The following is an 18,666-nucleotide window of genomic DNA, read 5'->3' as shown; positions in this document are numbered from 1 at the left end:
ATCTCACCTTACACAGGGGTGCCTTGGCACACTTATATTCAGGGAATTGCACAGTTATTTTTGAGGCTAGATTTTTCAATGTACTGATTAGGCACATTTCTAAATTTTACCTATAGCATAGCAAATTTTCCGTCCGTGAGCTCAAGTAAGCTTCACAAAACATTGTTTCAACTGTAGAAGGGTAGGTCAATGTTTACGTGCAGGCCCTCGTATTCCAGTTTTGGCAGCTTATTCATGTGAATGGGCTGCCAAATGTACAGAACTGTGCAAAAAGTAGTGCAAGCATTACTTTTTTCAAATCATGCTGTACCAAACTGTATGGTACTGGTGGTATGGTGGCCGCAAATGCGATGCGTCTGCAAGATGCATTTGGTGTGTCATTAACATTTAATGGCACCCACATGCATCTCGCAAGAGCAGCACGTTCACATGTAGTGTGGGAAATGCACATGGAATGCTTTTTTCCCACAGCGCATTCCAGTGTAATGTAACTAATACACTAATGCCGCGTACACATGAGCGGACTTTACGGCAGACTTTGTCCTGCGGACTTTTCGACTGACTTTACGACGATCAACCAAAGGCCGACGGATTCGTATGTGATGACGTAGGACTGGACTAAAAGAAGGAAGTTCATAGCCAGTAGCCAATAGCTGCCCTAGCGTCGGTTTTTGTCCGTCGGACTAGCATACAGACGAGTGAACTTTCCGTTGAAAAGATTTGAAACATGTTTCATTTCTTTTTTTGGGGAAAAAAAGTCCGCTGGAGCCCACACACGATCGAATTGTCCGACGGACTCCGGTCCGCCGAACCAAGTATGCCGTAAAGTCCGGTCGTGTGTACGCGGCATAAGAAGCTGTAGTTATTTGTAACAAATTTGATGTGCTTCTCTGCCGTGTAACATCAGAAAGTTAGTTAATTGTGTCGGTCAGTATTTATGTGCAATTTTATCAAAATTACAATTTACATAAACATTTTAATAAGCTTCATTCATAAATAAGAATATGCATGGAACAATTCTCATATACAGCATATTTTTGGAACACCAGATTACTTAATAGGAAGTATTGTGTGTTTTTAAATATATTCTTAAAATAATTGGTTCATCTTGTTCCAGGCACAGTAGCATCCGCGACTTCAACTCCGGCAACAGGAAATGTCAGCTTCTTGATATTGCTGGGCTTTATCTGCAGCTTAATGATACTTCTGCTAACGATTTATGGTGCAGTAATATGCATTAGAAGAAAAAAAGAAACAGAGTTTGGGTAAGATTGAGGAACACTTGGTACCTAGAAAACTGGGTTAGCAGACTGCTTTTTTAGTGCCTTCCTATAACCACAAATCTTCATGGCTGCACAGATCATGAAAACTGGTATAAAATACATAAAATTATAGTGCAGTTGTATGAACATGTTTATTTATTTTATTTTTTCCTTGTCAAAAGAAGTTTATTGAGTATACAATGTTATAAAGATACATAAAGTAAGTTTACAAGGATCTAAAGTAAGCTCATTGTTTTATAGTAAGGTTTATATAGGTAAATATCATGAAATTTCAAATATTAAACATTGGGTTCACGTAAACCTAAATTAAAGATATATATCATTTCCTTAGTTACCTTTGTAGGTATTTAAATGATTTATACCTACTATACATATTGTTTACAAGTAGAGTGTATATAGGTCAAATAAATTCTGATAATGAGCTTTAATCGTAAGGTGGAGAAAAGGAAAGAGAAAGAAGAAAAAGGGTTGAAAGGTAGAGGTATGGTCCACAAGGTTGTCCCACTCGTCAGTTTATTATTCTTTTTAGTTCTCTTTGAAGCCTTAGAATGGGTGTCTCTGTAAGTCATTTAATCTGTTACCATGGCAACAGGACAGAGTCATTGAAGTTTGACAGGAACTGTTGTTTTATCCAAGGATGCCAAAGTTTTTCAAATTTTGGAATTTGATTTTGATCGATGGCTACCATCTTAGCATGGGACATTGTATTATTCATTCTGTGAATTGTTTCTGCTAGTACCAATGTAGGAGATTTCCATGCCTTGGCCACTGTTTGTTTTGCAGCCGTTATTAGTTGGATCATAAGTTTGAATTGAGAGAGTGTTAACCATTCCGGTTTTAGATTAAGTAAAGTTAAATATGGATCTGGTTGTATTATTTTTTTAAATATTTTAGATGCAATCACGAAGACTTCCTTCCAGAAGGTTTGGATTACTGGGCATGTCCACCATTTGTGTAAATATGTGCCTATTTCTGGGCATCCTCGAAAACAAAGAGCTGAGGTATTAGGTGAATATTTTGCCACTCTAGCGGGTACAAGATACCAGCGAGTTAGGACTTTATAATTTGTCTCCAGTGCTAAGATGTTGGGTGAAGATGACTTAGATGTGAGCCATATGTTAGACCAGTCCGTGTCTTCTAATGTTCGTCCCAGGTCCTCCTCCCACCTCTGAACGTAAGAGGGTCTATTAAGATTTGCTACTCCATATAATTGATTATAAAGTGATGAAATTGTACCTTTAGCAAATGGATCTTTTGTACAGATTGATTCAAAAAAGGATAATTGGGATAATGGTGTATCCCCCTTTAGGAATGGTGTATAGAAATTTTTGATTTGGAGATATCTAAATATCTCAGAGTTTGGTAGATCATATTTTTCTCTAAGCGATGGGAATGAAAGGAATGATTTAGATGCTATGAAGTCATTTAGTGTCTGAATGCCTGATGTTGTCCAAGCTTTAAAAGAATTTGGGTAGATCCATGCCGGATAAAAGGCCGGATTTCTGATAAAAGAAAGGAGAGGATTGTGTGGAGATTGTAACTGATATTTGGTTTTTAGTTTATCCCAGAGAGATAAGAAGTGTTTAGTTATGGGATTATGAATTTTAAAGCGGTCTTTAGGATCAAGCCATAATAAATTTGATATTAATAGAGGGTCATTTTCTGAAGCCTCTATAAATACCCATAATGGGATTTCCTGTTTTGCATGGTATTTGGACAGACTGGCCAAATGTGCTGCTCTGTAGTAGTTAGTAAAATTAGGGTATCCCAGGCCTCCTTTATTTTTGGGAAGATGTAGTGTGTGTATAGGTATACGTGGTTTAGAAGAGCCCCATATAAACTAAGTTGCTCTTTTTTGTACTATTCTCAAAAAATAGGAAGGAATTGGAATAGGGAGGACTCTGAATAGATAAAGCAATTTGGGTAGAATAGTCATTTTGATTGCATTAATCTTCCCTATCCAGGATAAAGGAAGTTGCGACCATTGTTTTATTAGATTTGTGATCTGTCTTAATACAGGAGGATAATTGGTTGAGAATAAGTCAGAATGAGATGCTGTTAAATGAATTCCAAGATATGGGATTGATTTTTCTGCCCATGTGAATGGGAGTGCAGCCCTAGCCGGGATCAATTCCATGTTTGTGAGTGAAATATTAAGCACTAGGCATTTCTTAGGATTAATCATAAGGCCGGATAGGGCTGCAAACCCATCAAGAACTGGTATTAAGTTAGGACCAGAGACCTGTGGTGATGATAGGAAAAGTAATATATCGTCTGCAAATATACATAATTTGTGTGTAATACCTCCTACTTCAATGCCAGTTATAGTTTGGTTTGTTCTGATGTATTGGGCCATGGGTTCGAGTATAAGGGCAAATAATAAGGGAGATAATGGGCAACCCTGTCGGGTACCTCTTTCGATATTAAAGGCTTCAGATTTGTATCCAGCATATTTTATATAGGCTTTGGGTTTATTATATAATGCTTTGATCCATGTTAAAAAGTGGGGTCCAAAACCCCATTTTTGTAATGAATATTGCATATATTGCCAGGATACTGTGTCAAATGCCCTCTTAATATCGAGAGATAGAAAACATAAAGGGATTTTCCGTTTTTTAGCAATATGTGCCAATAACACTGCCCTGCGTATATCATCGCCTGCCTGTCTATTTGGCATGAAGCCTACTTGATCTCTATGTATTAATTTTCCTATAATGCTATTGAGGCGTTTTGCTATTATTTTTGCTAATAATTTAATATCGAGGTTTAACAGAGAGATAGGCCGATAATTTACACAGGAAGTATCATCAGAAAGGGGTTTTGGGATCATACAAACAATTGCCATTAGTGTTTCTTGCCGAAAAGAATGTCCATCTAGAAGTTTGTTAAAAGTTTCAGTGAGAATGGGAGAGAGTATTTCTTTATAGTATAAAGCCGAGTATCCGTCTGGGCCTGGTCTTTTGTTAAGTTTTAGGTCTTTTATGACGTTAGCAACTTCATCTATAGTTATAGGCTCATCCAAACTGCTTTTTTGATTCTGAGATAACTCAGGTAAGGTTATTTTTGAGAAGAAGGATTCAGCCTCTGTAGGATTAAATTCATTGTTTGTCTTGTATAAAGTTGCGAGATGTGAGTGAAATTTATGGACTATTTTAACTGGATTACAAGTGTAAAAATTTTTTGATAATTTCAAACGTATTGGTTTGAAAGATTTGTTAGTTGAATTTAATGCCCGAGCCAAATATGTACCTGGTTTGTTTGTATTCATGTAGAAATTGTGTTTGGAGCGTTTGAGGGATTTATCAACTGACTCAGTGAGAAATAGATCGTATTCCAATCTAGATTTTTCCAGATGAGATTTTGTACTCTGAGATGGATTATCTTGAAATGATATGTAGGCTGCATTAAAATTGAGTTCTATTTTTTTTGCTAGATTTTTGCGTTCCCGTTTAAATAGTGCCATTTGTCTTTGTATTGTACCACGCAAGACAGGCTTATGAGCTTCCCACAGTGTTATTGGGGAGATGTCTGTTGTATTATTAATTGATATGTATTCCTTTAAAGCTTGTTCAATGGCCATCTGATGTAGTGGGTGTTTGAGCATTATGTCCGGTAAGTACCACGTTGGGTCATGCGCTTTTGGTATGGCTGAGGCTATAGTAGTGTATACTGCATTATGGTCAGACCACGGAATCGGAATTATATCTGATGCAATAATTTCTGGTATCATTTCTATTGTTAGAAAAATATGATCTATTCTGGTGAAGGTTTGATGAGGGTGCGAGAAATAAGTGAATTTCTTTTTCATTGGGTTACTTTCTCTCCATGAATCTACCAGATTGTATTTGGAAAGAAGTTGAGAAAAAGGTAATCTAGAGGTTATTTTGGATGGTGTAAAAGGTGATTTATCTAGAAATGGGAGGAGGACCTGGTTCGAATCCCCACACATTATCACTGTTCCTCTTTGCTTGGTACAGGCAGAAGCCGTGTAAATTTGTTGATAAAAAGGAGAAATATATTTTGGAGTAGAATCTTTGGTGAAGTGTGTTTCTTGGAGGCATACTATGTGAGCCTTCTTGTTATGGAAAGTACGGAAGGCTTTGGTCCTTTTTTGAGGGACATTTATTCCCTGAACATTCAGGGAAAGTATATTCAGTGGTGCCATGGCAATAGATCAAATAGTTTTGACTTACTTTTTGTTATGCAGAGCTGACTGCGCAGATCAACCTGTGTGGACTGAAGAGATGAATAGATAGAAAAGAAACCAGTGAATTCTGGAGTAAAGAGTAAACAAAAACATATGAGATTAGATGATACATTGTATAAATTATTTTTTGCAAGTAATCACAAGTTACCCGTGAAAGAGAATAAATATCTCTCTCAGGGGAATAAGTGCCTTCGTCACACTCCCACATAATATGGTTGGGAGAATGAGGAGGGCTAATGGGGGTAAACGGATCTTCCGCTTACAGGAGAGAAGTGCTATGTCAAAAGACATCAAAATGATGTTTCATTAATTGGAGTGCAGAATATAGTTTTTGTTGAAATTATTTATTCCAGGGTGGTTGTATATGGTTAGTCTTGCCCTAGGCTAAATAATTCAGTTAGAAAGGTACTGTTAATAACTTTGGTATTGATGAAGATAGTTTGAATTATTTTGGGATTTTAACCCTTTTAGAGTAAACAATTACATATTTTATTCATATGTAACTGTTTAGATATGTTAACTCATAAAATTGAGGTTGTATTGCTTCAGATTAGAATAAACAAAAACATAATTCTAGGAACTAGTTAGGTAATAATATATTTGTTCTAAGAAAAGAAAGAAAAAGCTTCCATTACTTCTGGATTATTGCACATATTTGTCCTAAAAAGTAATAAATCTATTGTTATTACCTGATAATATATAACTGAACAAGAATTTCCCTATTTCACTTATATATTCTAAGGCTATATGAATCAGAAGTAATAAGAAATATAACTGGAATGTAACTTGATCCCACACAGTGTGTGACTATCAGAATGCAGTTACATTCAGTTATAAATATAGGTTTTTAATAGAGAACCATCTCTTAGTATAATAAATGAAGAGATATCAGGAATTAGGATGTCAGTCCATTGAATCTTCTTGGTCCATGGATGATGTGGCATAACGGCCTCTTTTGTGAGAATGATGATTCCCACTTTGTTCTGAAATTTTCTGAGTGCTGCCTGAAGGTGAAGATGATACCATTCTTCTTCGTTTGGGAGTGTTGCTGCTTGTGGGTTCTGTCAGATTTAATTTTAAAAGGGTTTGTTGTAGTTCATCTGCTGATCTGCTTCTGTAAATTGTACCTTGGTAGTTAAATCTGACTGAAAAGGGGAAGCCCCATTGATACATAATGTTGTGGCGTTGCAGTTCCATTAGTTGGGGTTTCATGGATCGTCTTTTAGTAATAGTAAGTTGGGATAGGTCAGCAAAAATTTGATAATTGTCTCCTTGAAAATTAAGTTCCTTTTTTTCTCTTGCAGCAATTAGTATTTGTTCTTTCGTTCTGTAATAATGAAATTTTGTGATTATATCACGTGGGGGTCCATCTTTCTTTTTAGCTGTGAGGGCTCTGTGTACTCTGTCCAGTTCTAAACGTTCAATAGGGATATCTGGCTTTAGTTCTTGTAATAGAGCAGTAATAGTAGATTGCAGGTCTGTCACAGTTTCAGGTATTCCCCTTATGCGCAAGTTTGAACGTCTGGCTCTATTTTTGTAATCTTCGAGCTTAGTTTGAAATATTAAATTCTCTTTTTTTAATTGTTCCAATTCTGTTATATTTTCTTGGGTTGTAATTTCAATTTCATCCATTTTTATTTCTAAGGCTGCGGTGCGGTTTCCCAGCTCTCTTATTTCTTTGGTTAGGCTTTTTGTTATTTGGTCTGAGGTTTGTTTTAAAGCCTTATGAAGCATCTTTTCAAATTGTAATAATATTACTGGGGATACTGAGGAGGTTTGTGGAGAAGTTTGTGAGAGGATTTGTTCTGTATCTGACTCAAATGGAGAGTCTTGCTGTGACATTTTCTGTCTGTGAGAGCGCCCTGATGCTGTATCTTGTGAGGTGACTGGAGCTGCTTCAGCTGCAGTGAGTGCCTGTGAGCTCTTTGTGAGGTGATTTTTATTTCTGCCACGGTTTCCTCCCAGTACCATATTTCCTGCCCAAACTTTCACAGTTTGTTCCCTGGGGCAAAAAGGTTCAAATGGATACCTTTTGAGCCTGCAGGCTCCGCTTTGTCCTTCTCTTCTCTCCTCAGCGGTGTGGAGCTCTAACAATGCATGTCTGCTCCGCTAGGCTCCGCCTCCGTGTATCTATTTATTTTATTTTAACCACTGATCTATGTGAGTTTAGTTACAGTACAAGGATCATGATTGAAAGCAAGAGAGGCATTAGGGATCCTTCAAGATACTACAGTCAGATTTCCACAGCTGGCTTTCTAAATTTACATATAATGGGGATGGATGGGGGTTAACTAAAATGTGCAAGTTGAGCAGATTCATTTCTCAATTCTTGTCTGTAGTTACAATATAACATATTTTCAAAGTTGGTTAGGACCCCCCAGTATCCCTATTTTATTTTTTATTATTATGTCTGTCTCAATTAATATTTTTCTATGGATTCAATTAAATGCATATGAAAAAATACACATATTATTTATTACTTGACATTATGGGCATTACTCTAAGCAAAGTATGAGTAGAACTTCTGTTGATGTAGATTAGCACTTGTCATTTCCCATAAACCAGCTGCTCCAATAACTGAAAGTAAATGCTATTCTTTTCCACTATCTGAATGATGCACTTTCTATTTTGAGCATATTTTTAAACAATGGGTAGAAATACGTAATAAAATTGTTCACTAGAATTGTATAAACTGCCACCTGGTGAACAAATTTCTGAGTTTATGACTCAAGACAAACTGAAAACAATAGCTTCTGTTTTCCATGTGTTATTCTTATGATTCATTCCCTGATACAGCACTAATATCAGAGCAGGACCCTAAGTTCAAACAGAACATACATGAAATACCAGGGAAATGAAGCACGTACAAAGAATGTTATTATGATTCCATCATGCCCAGTGAGCACATGATCTGAGAAGGTAGAACATCATAGAGTTAAAATGTCACATCCTGTTGGCTGGGTGTCTCCTGGGTTAGGAAAAGTACTGTTGAGTGATTTTGTGGACAGGGATACTATTATATGGAAAGGAGAATCTATGGAATTAGATTTTTCTATTTCATGTATGTCAGCAGTCAGCATAGTCTAGCTGGAATAGAACAATGGGTAAGAAACAGGTCACTCATAAATTTAAAATAGGGACCGTTCATATTTTAGAATAAAAATGTACTCACCTACTGAGCTTAATTGTTAATGTTTAATAAAATGTGAGTAAGAATAGTACAGTTAACTTTAGTGCAAAAAATAATATGCAAAGCTAAAGCACAACATTTACAATATTGGTAACTTTTTTTTTTTACTTTGTATTTCAACATTTTATAGCCACATAATGACAATAGTCCCTACACAGAATCACAGGTTAGAAAAGGGGTAAGAGAGACACTGAGTGGAGTTACAAGACTTTCTGTAGCTTAACGTGACATTAAAGGTTCAGTCTTTATTTTTTCTTAAATAACAAACATGTTATACTTACCTGTTCTGTGCAATGGTTTTGCACAGAGCAGCCCGATCCTCTTCTTCTTGGATCCCTTGACGGTGCTCCACACCCCTCCCTTCTGCCTAGTGCCCCTATAGCAAGCAACTTGCTGTGGGGCCACCCGAGCAGGCTCGCTTTCAAGCCGCTGCTTCACGTGTCCATTCACACGTAGAGTGCAGCTTAGCCCCACCCCCACTCTGTCCTCATTGGCTCACGGCTATGATTGACAGTAGTGGGAGCTAATGGCTACAGATGCTGTCTCAGCCAATGAGGAGGGAGAGACCCACGAAAGCCGAGGTTCTCCTGGACATCGCTGAATCGAGATGGAGCTCAGGTAGTTTTAGGGGGACTGGGGCCGCTGCTGCACATCAAAGGTTTCTTACCTTCATGCATAGAGCCTTTACAACTACTACTTTTACAACTACTACTTTACAACAAATACTTAATGCATAGAGCCTTTACAACTACTTTGCAACCTTATGTGACTGTTAAGCTGTCCTTAGATCAATCAAAATTTGACCAGTTCAGCAGGGACCAGGTGAATTTCGATCTATGTGCAGCTATCCCTGTTGGAAAACTTTTGTCGATCAGTACATGTAGCTGATGATTAGTGTATTCTGACAGCAGAGACTCCCGCTGTCAAAATACAATGTCCGGGCGGGGGGATTCCTTTATCCACCTTGCTTGTGTGGATGGAGAAATCTGTTCACTTTTTTCATTCGGCTCGTTGGCTGAACTAAAAACACAAATCAAATTTGTGGCCACCTTTAGACTCCATAGACTAGCTCTGCATATAAAACTTATGTCATGCTGCTGCTTATAGAATACTTGACTTTAATCCTGCAGTATATTATCAAACATCATGACTTTTGACAAAGAGGATGCAATTTGCCCTGAAGAGCTTCATCATCCAGAAAAGCCTTAGGGCTCTTTCACACGTGTTCCCCGTGAACACCCGCTTGCTCAGCGGGGATCACTCCGCTGATCCCCGCTGAGCAGGAAGATGACAGGTCCATCGCTGCATACTGTGCAGCGACGGACCTGTCAGAGCGCCGCTCTCCCCTATGGGGATCGGGTGATGATGGACCCTAGAGTCCGTCGTCACCCGATCCGATCCGAAAACGGATGGAAAAGTAGGTTTTTCCTCCGTTACACTTTTTCGGATCGGAGCGGGTCGGATGTCAGCGGACATTCATCCGCTGACAACCGCTATTCCATAGGGATACATACATGTATGTCCGTTTTTCATCCGAAAACGGAAGGATGAAAAACGGACATACGGATCGTCCGTGTGAAAGAGCCCTTATACTACACAAAAGCAAAGCTTTAAAGCATATCTAAACTAAAATACGAAAAAATTTATTGCAGCTTACCAATCCTTATGTGGTGGCGGCATTTATTTTCATGTAGTGATCCGGCCACTAACACACTTCCAGTCTTAAGGTGGCTACACTGCTTTATCTATGGTGGAGCAACATAAATCACTTTTGGACAGGGACATTTTCAACCTATTGAGAGGGAAGCCTTAGGCCCCAATCACATTATTGCATAGTGGGAACGAGCATTCTCACTACACGATAATGACAGCGAGATTTTCACATGATTCTGTGTGTTGCATAGGGCAGCCCATTGACTTAAATTAGGTGTCCTATGCACATTTGTCACCTGAAAAGAAGCTCCTGCTCCTTTTTGGGTGACAAGCTTCATGTGATTTTTAAGGTACAGTTTGCCTAACAATTGCAGCAGAATTACATTGCGTTTGGGGTGCCACTGAAGGATAATAGATCTCAAATGCGTGCCGAGCATTGTGATGCAATTGTCAAGAGATGTTTGAATGGAGCCTTAGATGGAGTAGTAGATTTAGATGTGATTGTTGAGAGAGAGAGATGTTTGCATGGAGCCTTAGATGAAATAGTAGATTTAGATGCAATTCCCAAGAGATGTTTGAATGGAGCCTTAGATGGAGTAGAAGATTTAGATGTGATTGCCAAGAGAGAGATGTTTGAATGGAGCCTTAGATGGAGTAGTAGATTTAGATGGACTAACAAATTAAAGCCTAACTCCAGCTAACACTTTTTAGGCAGTTACAGAAACAGTTTTTTTTTTCCTTTTGGGACAAAGGTTTTACCTAAATAAACAGAAGCTGACCACTGTAAGCACTAAGAATCCCTGTCAAATGGTTTGTTTCAACCCATCAACTGCCACATTTGTTAGACAGCTTGGTCTGTTAAAAGAAAAATAAGTCTTACTGGCTGGATCATTAGGTTAGAATAAAGCAGGGGTCTCCAAACTTTGTAAGCAAAGGGCCAGTTTACTGTCCTTCAGAATTTAAGGGGGCCATGTTGTGGCCAGTGAGGGTAGAAAATGCCCCGGCATCAATGGGAATAAACAATTCCTCAGGCTTGATGGCCAGTAGGAGTAAAAAATAAAAATAAAAGTGCATGTGGTTAGTAGGAGGATAATGTCCATCATTGGTATTGGTGGGAGGAATAGTGCCATATCATTGGTGTCAGTGGAAGAAATAGTGCCCCATCGTTGGTAACAGTGGGAGGAATAGTGCCCAACTACTGGTGTCAGTTGAAGAAATTGTGCCTCAACCTGGTTGACAGGGGGGGGGGAATAGTGCCTTTTTACTGATGTCAGTGGAAGAAATAGAGCCCCATCATTGGTGTCAGTGGGAGGAATAGTGCCTCTATACTGGTGTCAGGTTGTACCTCAACCTGGTTGACAGTAGGAGGAATAGTGTCACGTAACAGTGGGAGAAATAGTGACCCAAGGGCTGGGAAAAGGCAAGCAAAGGGCCACACCTGGCCTGCAGGCCACAGTATGGAGAGCACTGGAATAAACAGAAAAAAAGTTAAAAAAAACAAATGCAGCCATAACATTTAAGAATTTGTAAACTGGAATATATTATATTTTTGCTTTTGAGTTTAGATATGTTTTAAGATAATATGCATGTGCAGAATGAATGTAATTTTGGTGTCTCATTACAAGTACACACAGATTACCAGAACTTTTGCATGACTTACATGACAGTGTTCTCACTTTATTTACCTAGGCATGCGTTTGTCAGCTCAGATGATTCAGACATTGTAGTAAATTATAAAGCAAAGAGATCCTACAACAGGAAAGCTATTGAAGTGACACGTAAGTTCATTTTGCCTCACTAACTTCTAACAATAGAACAGAATGTGTGGTGTTTATTCGATATTCTGTATTCTGCACGTTAGCGGATTTTGACTTGTTTGAAAACAATCAAAGGATAACTATCACAAACCTGGCAAATTTAAACCGAGTAAACAATGAAAGAATGAGATTATCTTAACTGAAAAGTGAATGACAAAATTATAAGCAGATGCAGATATATAGGTAGCTGAATTTACATTGTAATGTCCATTTTTCCTGTAAACGTTAAACTACCGTATATGTTATCCTTTATGCATTCCAAACCCCACTATTGTTTTTTTACATGAGATGGTGGGGAGGCTCAAGAGGTGGGAAAGAGCAAGAACTAGCTTGATGTTTTGAGGACAGTTTGAGGTTTGCAATTAGACTTCGGCTGTCTTCGGACCTTGTGTCATTTTGAAAAGCAGTTTTTGAGGTTTTGTGACTGAGGTAACTGATTAGTGTTAGTCACAAAATTAGTTATTATATCAAAAAAGTTTTTCCATTGTATTTCTGGCATTTTCATTGTCTGAACAAGGGCCCATAAGACCAATCACGTGTTTGTTAGGAGGACTCACTTTTTATGATAAGAATTCCATGGCGTAAAAAGAAGCATCCCCTACAGTACAACCTATAGTAGCTGCTTATAATGAGTTATTAACATCCCCCCCAAGCATGTAGCCTGTACAAATTCTGTTCTTTTTTGTCTCAGCTGCTGCTTACCAGTAGGGATGTTCAGAATCGCTGAGAGCCAGTTCTGCATTGAATTAGAGCAATCTTTTTGATCTGTAATGCCATTTCTGTTAGTAGCTTAGACACTATAGAACAGCCTTTCTCAACCTTTTCAACACAGAGGAACCCTTGAAATGGTTCTGCTTTCTCTGGGAACCCTGCTAAAAATTAGAAATCTACCAACTCGTGATACAATAGTGTGATGGCCAGTGACAGGAATGATCTATACACTTGTGGTCATTGGGAAAAATAACCTCCTTACAGATAGCTAAAAAGATCAATGGTGTCAGTGGGAACTTACCTGAGAGGCAGGAATTGCCCAATGCTGAAGGAACCCCTAGCAACCTTTGTAGGATCCCTGGTTGAGAATCACTGCTATAGAAGGTGTGGAGTCCAAGCATTTACTGGAAGGACTCCAGTGGTCATCTTGGAGAAGACCAGGTGACATGCTTTGTAAGCAGGAAGGCAGTGTGCGCAAAAGGGCTCAGAAACATGTGTCTGGCAAGCAATTCTGTCAAAGCATAGTAGATTTAGAGAGCTGTATGTTAGGGAAAGTTCAGGAGAAGACCCAGAGGACAAAGGAGCAAAAGGACGGAAACTTTGACAGTTGCAGGGGACTTTGCTCATATACCTGCATATATCAAGCTGCAGACCTGATTAATCAGAAGCCTATTACAGTGTGAGTGTCGTTTGATGGTACAGACAGAACACAAGTGTCATTTATATAAAAGTGTTTTAGAATGTGCCATCCTGTATGTCCCAGGTGTGGTGCAACTGAAGAAATATTTTTCATCAAAGTGCTATTGCAGAAAGTGTCAAATGCATTTATTTTCTTGCTGTGTCCGAGATATTTTGCAATGTGAAAAACAGACCTTGATTTGATGCAAGCTTTTATGGAAGTTTCTTTTATGTTGGGAACTTCAATTGCAAACTGAAGGAGTCGGTAGAACATTGGCGGCAGAACAGTGACTGCATCCTATCAGATGCAGTCATTGTTCAGACATCCGCAGGGGAGTTTCCTCCATCCACTCTGTTTAGCATGGATAGGGAAATCAAGTCATTTCTCTCATTTGGTCTGCAAGAGAAATCTAAATATGAATGGCTAGCCTAACCCCAGAATTTTTTTGTTTTAGTTTTGCATAGTGTGGTAAGAGTTATGCCGCGTACACACGGTCGGACTTTTCGTCTACAAAAGTCCAACGGACGCCGACGGACTAAAGCTGGCTGGTAATCCGATCGTGTGTGGGCTTCTCCGGACTTTCAGCAGACTTTTTCAGCCTCAAATCCGACGGACTTTAGATTTGAAACATGCTTCAAATCTTTACGTCGTAACTACGACGGACCCCGAAATCCGCTCGTCTGTGTGCTAGTCCGACGGACAAAAACCCATGCTAGGGCAGCTATTGGCTACTGGCTATGAACTTCCTTATTTTAGTCCGGTGTACATCATCACGTACGAATCCGTCAGACTTTTGTGTGGTCGTGTGTAGGCAAGTCCGTTCGTTAGAAAATCTGCTGCAAGTCCGCCGAAAGTCCGCCGGAAGTCTGTCGGACAGGCTGTCGGACTTTTGTAGACGAAAAGTCCGACCGTGTGTACGCGGCATTAGAACTATTGTCATGTTTTCGTTGCAGGTTGGTTCTCAAATGGGGAGATTTGTGTTTATGTTTATATATAAAAGACATATACATGTTACTACTAAAGAGTTGGCACCTACTGGATAGTATCATGCTATTCTTTTCACTGTCTAAAATAAATTGCTGCCATTAAATTTAATGATTTTTTCCCCCCATTCTTTACAGTAAGTACATTAGGGATCAGTCAAGATCTGCAGCAGAAACTGGAAGATGTGATGGTGGAGAGGAGCTTACTGAATCTGGGAAAGGTGTTGGGTGAGGGTAAGCATTATAAACTGGCAGCATATTGGGAGAGTTAAACAAAAAGTCATCTCAACAGCTTTAGAAAGTTTAGGCCTTATGTTGTCTCCATAGCTTTTAATTACGGTAGTCCTTGTTGCTGAATATGGACGTTACCATCTTCATCATGTGCACAAAGGGTCTGATTTCTAAAAAAAATAAATATGAAGTAAAAGTGGAACTCTTGCCTATTAAATGCCATGAATAGCTGTTGACAGATAAAGATCATCATCCAAATCAAATGCTGAGCAGACACAGAGTAAAGCTGGCCAAACACCAGTAGATTTGGAATAAATGTTTGTACGAATATTCATACAAAAATTTGCACAAAAATTCTGAGTACATTCAATAGCTTGAGGAATGATGTTCGAAAGCACTTCAAAATTTAATTTGCTTTAACATTAAATTTTGGAAGGAACGGACTTTACTGACTGAAACATACATTGTAAGAAATGTGTTCAAGAAAAATTCACACACGTGAAAAAACATTTTGTAGTGGCTTGAATGGCTAATTAGCGTAATACAATGTACCTACCTTAATCTGGTCACACATAGTAAGCCGGTTGTGTATGGTAAAATTATCACATGTGATCACGATATTTGTAACTTGTAGGATATTTGTAACTTGTGGGATTTGTCAAGACTGCAACTGCAGTTCCTGACTTTTCTTATTAAATGATTAAAGTGAACCTTCAGTCATTTTTTCAACTTTCCATCTATTAAATCTTCTGCCCTTGTTGGTTTAACTTTGGATAGAAAAACATTTTTTTTCTGCCAGTAAATACCTTATACAGCCCACTATCTGGTTATGACATCATGCACAGCTCTTTTTCTCACTCTTGTGAGAGTTTGCCAGGAAGGGAGGGGGGGGTGAGTCATAAGAGGGCCAAAGAGAGATGCAGGGCTGCAAAGCTGGAGGTGTGCCTCTGTGTGTCTGTGTAAATCCAGGAAGTGAGCAGGCAGCAGCTTCAGCTGCCCACAGTTAAAATGGTTGCAGCCAGACTCAGTGGAGGGAGATTTCTGCAGCATATTTGGCAAGTACAGAATCACAGTATATATAAAATAATATGCAAAGTGGTTGGAGGGAAGCTTTAGAATGGCAAAGATGTTTTTATTACAAATTATGCGAGCAGAATGCAGTTCCTCTTTAAGGCATTTAGGAACAGTTGGGCATTTTTTTCATCTGCCCCTGAGCTCTCCTCTATGTTATCTTATCAGTACATGTACACAGGGTCGTTTATAGTAGTTTCTAGGCATTTGAGTTTAGAAACATTTTTTGGAATGCAAAAAAATGCGTTCAGAGGCATTTGAAACGCCAAATGGCTGTAACAGCTTGTAAACGTGTGTAAACGTGGTAACTCGCATTTAGTTTACAGGCATTTTTAATGGAGATACATTTTTGTCTATTTGAAAAAAAAAACGCTTTTAAACGAAAACGCGGCTAAACACAGCTAATTGCGACATGTAAATGCGGCAAAACGAACGTTTTTAAAATGTCGGTAATGATCTGTCAAGTTAAATCGTTCAGGAGGGGGTTCAAAACGTCCCATGTACATTAAGCCTTATGAATGGATTGTGGCAATTTTTTAGTATACTAAAATATTTATACAACTAAAGATTTGCATAATATTGGGGTGTTTTTTAATAAAATTGCCTAGCAATCCGGCCAGTGAAAGTGCATGTATATATGTTCTGTGAAAATTGGGCAAAAACGAATGTTATTAATAAGATGAACACATAGGGGCTATTTTTTTTTTTATAAAGCAGTACATGTTATATTTAGCAAACATTCATTGCAGGTAAATCGGTCACTGAAAATTAAAATATATACGCCAGTTCAATCCACCTGTAGTGAATGCTTGTAAAATGTCCCATTCACTGTACTGTCCGAATGTTTTTAATTGCTTTAAAATGGATATTACAACATTTGCCCACTAGATGGTGCTAAATATCATAGGAATTTCCTATTATATAGTATTATTTGTTTTAAATCAATAAAAAACTTTTGACCAGCACAGGAAATAGCCTAATACCAATCATTTTTGCCCCATTCATACAGAACAAATGTCTATGTAATTTCACTGGCTGAATTGCTATGCAGATTTTTTATAAATAGACCTCTTTGTGTTATTGATCAATATATGACGTATTCACTTTATCATTGTTGAAAGCAATGTTGTTTTCTACATCCCTGGTAAAAATAGTATAATGATAACCAGTATAAATGTGGATGGTTCATTGTACAGATTTTACCAGCAATTATAAAGTGTTAAAAATTATTTACAGTTGGGACGGAAAGTATTCAGACCCCCTTAAATTTTTCACTCTTTGTTATATTGCAGCCATTTACTAAAATCATTTAAGTTCATTTTTTCCCTCATTAATGTACACACAGCACCCCCATATTGACAGAAAAACACAGAATTGTTGACATTTTTTTCAGATTTATTAAAAAAGAAAAACTGAACTATCACATGGTCCTAAGTATTCAGACCCTTTGCTGTGACACTCATATATTTAACTCAGGTGCTGTCCATTTCTTCTGATCATCCTTGAGATGGTTCTACACCTTCATTTGAGTCCAGCTGTGTTTGATTATACTGATTGGACTTGATTTAGAAAGCCACACACCTGTCTATATAAGACCTTACAGCTCACAGTGCATGTCAGAGCAAACGAGAATCATGAGGTCAAAGGAACTGCCTGAAGAGCTCAGAGACAGAATTGTGGCAAGGCACAGATCTGGCCAAGGTTACAAAAAAATTCTGCTGCACTTAAGGTTCCTAAGAGCACAGTGGTCTCCATAATCCTTAAATGGAAGATGTTTGGGACGACCAGAACCCTTCCTAGAGCTGGCCGTCCGGCCAAATTGAGCTATCGGGGGAGAAGAGCCTTGGTGAGAGAGGTAAAGAAGAACCCAAAAATCACTGTGGCTGAGCTCCAGAGATGCAGTCGGGAGATGGGAAAAAGTTGTAGAAAGTCAACCATCACTGCAGCCCTCCGCCAGTCGGGGCTTTATGGCAGAGTGGCCCGATGGAAGCCTCTCCTCAGTGCAAGACACATGAAAGCCCGCATGGAGTTTGCTAAAAAACACCTGAAGGACTCCAAGATGGTGAGAAATAAGATTCTCTGGTCTGAGACCATGATAGAACTTTTTGGCCTTACTTCTAAGCAGTATGTGTGGAGAAAACCAGGCACTGCTCATCACCTGTCCAATACAGTCCCAACAGTGAAGCATGGTGGTGGCAGCATCATGCTGTGGGGGTGTTTTTCAGCTGCAGGGACAGGACGACTGGTTGCAATCGAGGGAAATATGAATGCGGCCAAGTACAGGGATATCCTGGACGAAAACCTTCTCCAGAGTACTCAGGACCTCAGACTGGGCCGAAGGTTTACCTTCCAACAAGACAATGACCCTAAGCACACAGCTAAAATAACGAAGGAGTGGCTTCACAACAACTCCGTGACTGTTCTTGAATGGCCCAGCCAGAGCCCTGACTTAAACCCAATTGAGCATCTCTGGAGAGACCTAAAAATGACTGTCCACCAACGTTTACCATCCAACCTGACAGAACTGGAGAGGATCTGTAAGGAGGAATGGCAGAGGATCCCCAAATCCAGGTGTGAAAAACTTGTTGCATCTTTCCCAAAAAGACTCATGGCTGTATTAGATCAAAAGGGTGCTTCTACTAAATACTGAGCAAAGGGTCTGAATACTTAGGACCATAGGATATTTCAGTTTTTTTTTAAAATAAATCTGCAAAAATGTCAACAATTCTGTGTTTTTCTGTCAATATGGGGTGCTGTGTGTACATTAATGAGGGAAAAAAATGAACTTAAATGATTTTAGCAAATGACTGCAATATAACAAAGAGTGAAAAATGTAATTTG

The 18,666-nt window shown here is 38.7% G+C and overlaps 1 protein-coding gene across 2 annotated transcripts in view; it reads left to right on the top strand.

The window, feature by feature from the left end:
• Nucleotides 1-18,666, top strand: part of MERTK (MER proto-oncogene, tyrosine kinase) — a 166,634-nt gene that overhangs the window by 109,002 nt on the left and 38,966 nt on the right. For both annotated transcript variants that reach the window (XM_073628043.1, XM_073628042.1), the window contains exons 10-12: nucleotides 1,118-1,265; nucleotides 12,023-12,111; nucleotides 14,662-14,757. In XM_073628043.1, the coding sequence (XP_073484144.1) occupies nucleotides 1,118-1,265; nucleotides 12,023-12,111; nucleotides 14,662-14,757 (333 nt within the window). The remainder of the gene's footprint in view (nucleotides 1-1,117; nucleotides 1,266-12,022; nucleotides 12,112-14,661; nucleotides 14,758-18,666) is intronic.

This window comes from Aquarana catesbeiana, linkage group LG04, assembly GCF_042186555.1.
Source record: "Aquarana catesbeiana isolate 2022-GZ linkage group LG04, ASM4218655v1, whole genome shotgun sequence".
In the NCBI taxonomy this organism is placed as follows: Eukaryota; Metazoa; Chordata; class Amphibia; order Anura; family Ranidae; genus Aquarana; species Aquarana catesbeiana.
Note: the sequence above shows the minus strand (reverse complement) of the source record. Positions and strands in the feature narration are given on the sequence as shown.